The sequence below is a fragment of the Limanda limanda genome, chromosome 17 (genome assembly GCF_963576545.1).
Source record: "Limanda limanda chromosome 17, fLimLim1.1, whole genome shotgun sequence".
In the NCBI taxonomy this organism is placed as follows: Eukaryota; Metazoa; Chordata; class Actinopteri; order Pleuronectiformes; family Pleuronectidae; genus Limanda; species Limanda limanda.
In genome coordinates, this window is record NC_083652.1 from 3,408,651 (window position 1) to 3,410,810 (window position 2,160).

General features: G+C 44.1%; 1 protein-coding gene across 1 annotated transcript; it reads right to left on the reverse strand.

Annotated features, from left to right (window-relative positions):
- Positions 1-1,197: 1,197 nt before the first annotated feature.
- On the reverse strand, positions 1,198-1,551 carry LOC133022860 (proline-rich protein 15-like protein A). Its single transcript, XM_061089769.1, has one exon. The coding sequence runs from the start codon at positions 1,546-1,548 to the stop codon at positions 1,198-1,200; it is 351 nt and encodes a 116-aa protein (XP_060945752.1). The 5' UTR covers positions 1,549-1,551.
- Between the last annotated feature and the right edge of the window lie 609 nt (positions 1,552-2,160).

Genomic DNA, 2,160 nt, shown 5'->3' on the forward strand with positions numbered 1-2,160 from the left:
GCTCTCTGGGAAGACTGGACACTATTGGAAAGTAGAAGCAAAAAAACTGATGGAAGTAAAGAGAAGACGTTGATGCTGAACCCACGATGTTTCTGCTAAGAAATCTGGTGAGTAAACTGCGGTTATGGTCCAACGCTGGCTCAACTATCCTCGGCAAAACCTGACCAATACTAGCTTCTTTAAGCATTGATTTCATTTGTCATCTCCACTATCAGAAGGCGTCAATTTTTAAATCGATGATTTCTGTGAAAATTAACAATAATTAATTATTCAAACAGGAAAATCGGGGCTCGCTTTTTCACCATGATGGTCATGGCAAATTGTTTTATTTCAACAATTTAACAATTTCAACAACACGATTGTGAGAAAAGCTCAGTTCTAAGGTTGGAAATGTATTTATTGGTCAGTTTCAAATGGGATTTTAAAATCTGATCTAATTTCGGGTCTATAGATATGAACTAGGCATGATTTTCCCATATCTTCTGTTTCTTAGTGACAACCTTGAACATTTTTTCATAAGAAGATTACTGGGGAGATTCCCAAAGGAAACATATCAGCCTTTGTAAGTTCTTCTTTCCTCTGGTGTTTTACATAGTTTCTTTTGTGTATGTAAAAGGTCTAAAAAGAGTCTGCAGTAAAGTAATTGTCAGTAACCCGGCCAATACTTCTTTACCATTGTGACATCATGATGGCCAACATTTTCATAAAGGCTGATTCATGCTTCTGCGACGTTGCTACGCCGTAGGTGTGCACGTAGCCTTCGCACAAGGCCAAGTTTGCATAGTTGTTCAGAGTTATTGGAGTGTTGGAGTTGGAGATGATAGATGTTTAAGAGCAATTGCTTTTTCTGAATTAACTGCAACAAAGAAAAGACAGGTATCGTCCATGTTTGGTCCAATTCAAAAATGGTGGTTAGTCTGCAGGATGGAGAGGCCTACATCACAGCAGAGTGGGCCAACTGGCAGACTTGACTTTATTGGGAGGGGGGGCCTTAAAGAAACAGGAGCTAAAACCAAGTGTTTCAGACAGAGGATGAAAAGAGCAACAACTGCAAAAGACAACATGAGGAAAGCTGTGGGTCTTCTGAACATTAGAGTAATGTAGAGCAAAAACCTTCTCAAGTAATAACCCAAATTAAAATGATGAACCTGAGGTGAGCAGAACAATAGCTCCTCTTTAGAGTCGTTGTGTGTCATGTCACTTCATTGCCGTCTTAATCTCATTCCTGGCAGGTTCACCTTGTGTAAACATGTCTGGCTTCTCTGCCAACGTGGCCCGCACTTTCTTCTTCTCCTTGAACCTTCCAGAGTGCGACACCTTAAGGTCGCGCCCCCTGCTGGCTGTCGTCTTATCTATGATTCGTTCCAGTCGGTTGTCCAGCTGAGAGTCGTTCACAGTGACCTCTGCCTGGGCAGCGGCTGCAGTTGCTGCCCCCTGCTGGCCAGTGGTGGCATTGAAAACAACCTCTGCAGGGATCTCGTGCTGATCCTTGGGCTTTTGTCTCCTCAGAAAGGTCCGACTCCACCAGCTGGAAGAGGAATCCGTCATGATGGATGAATCTGTATCGACAGAGGGTTGGGGAGAGCAGGGCAAAAGCATACAAAGAGTTAGAATGAATAAAATATAAAAAGTTAGGTAGGGTAAGAAAAAACTGAATTGAAGAGGATTTCATTAATTTGCTGTAAATAAAAAAAAAAATCTTCTTCTCTTAGTAGCGTCGTTTGTGTGTGTGTGTGTGTGTGTGTGTGTTTTCCTTAGCACCATCCTATCCACCCATGACACTTTTATTGTTTCAGTGTGATTCAGTAGCCATAGATGCAAACATGCTCAGTTTGTGTGTGTCTCATGACAGTTTATACGTACTTGTGCTGAGAAAGAGAAATACACAGGAGATCAGACTAATGGTTTGGTGAGTGTGTGTATGCACAAGTGTGTTTGTAAAGTGCTTGTCAAGCCAATGTTTGCTGGCGGCATGGCCGACATGGAACCAGGAGCGGGTGCCGCCGGCTTCACCGCCGTCCGAGCGGCAGGAGCAGGAGCGGGCCCTGAACAGGCCGGGAGACGCTCCAGCACCTCTCCTCCTGCCTCTGAGGAGCCTCCAGCTGCTGTCTGCTCTCCACTGACAGCTCCTGGTACATAGCCACGTACCAACCAGCGCAA

Bases quoted from the DNA above. Each gene is read 5' to 3' on its own strand.
- LOC133022860 (XM_061089769.1), bottom strand. From the start codon at position 1,548: ATGACGGATTCCTCTTCCAGCTGGTGGAGTCGGACCTTTCTGAGGAGA.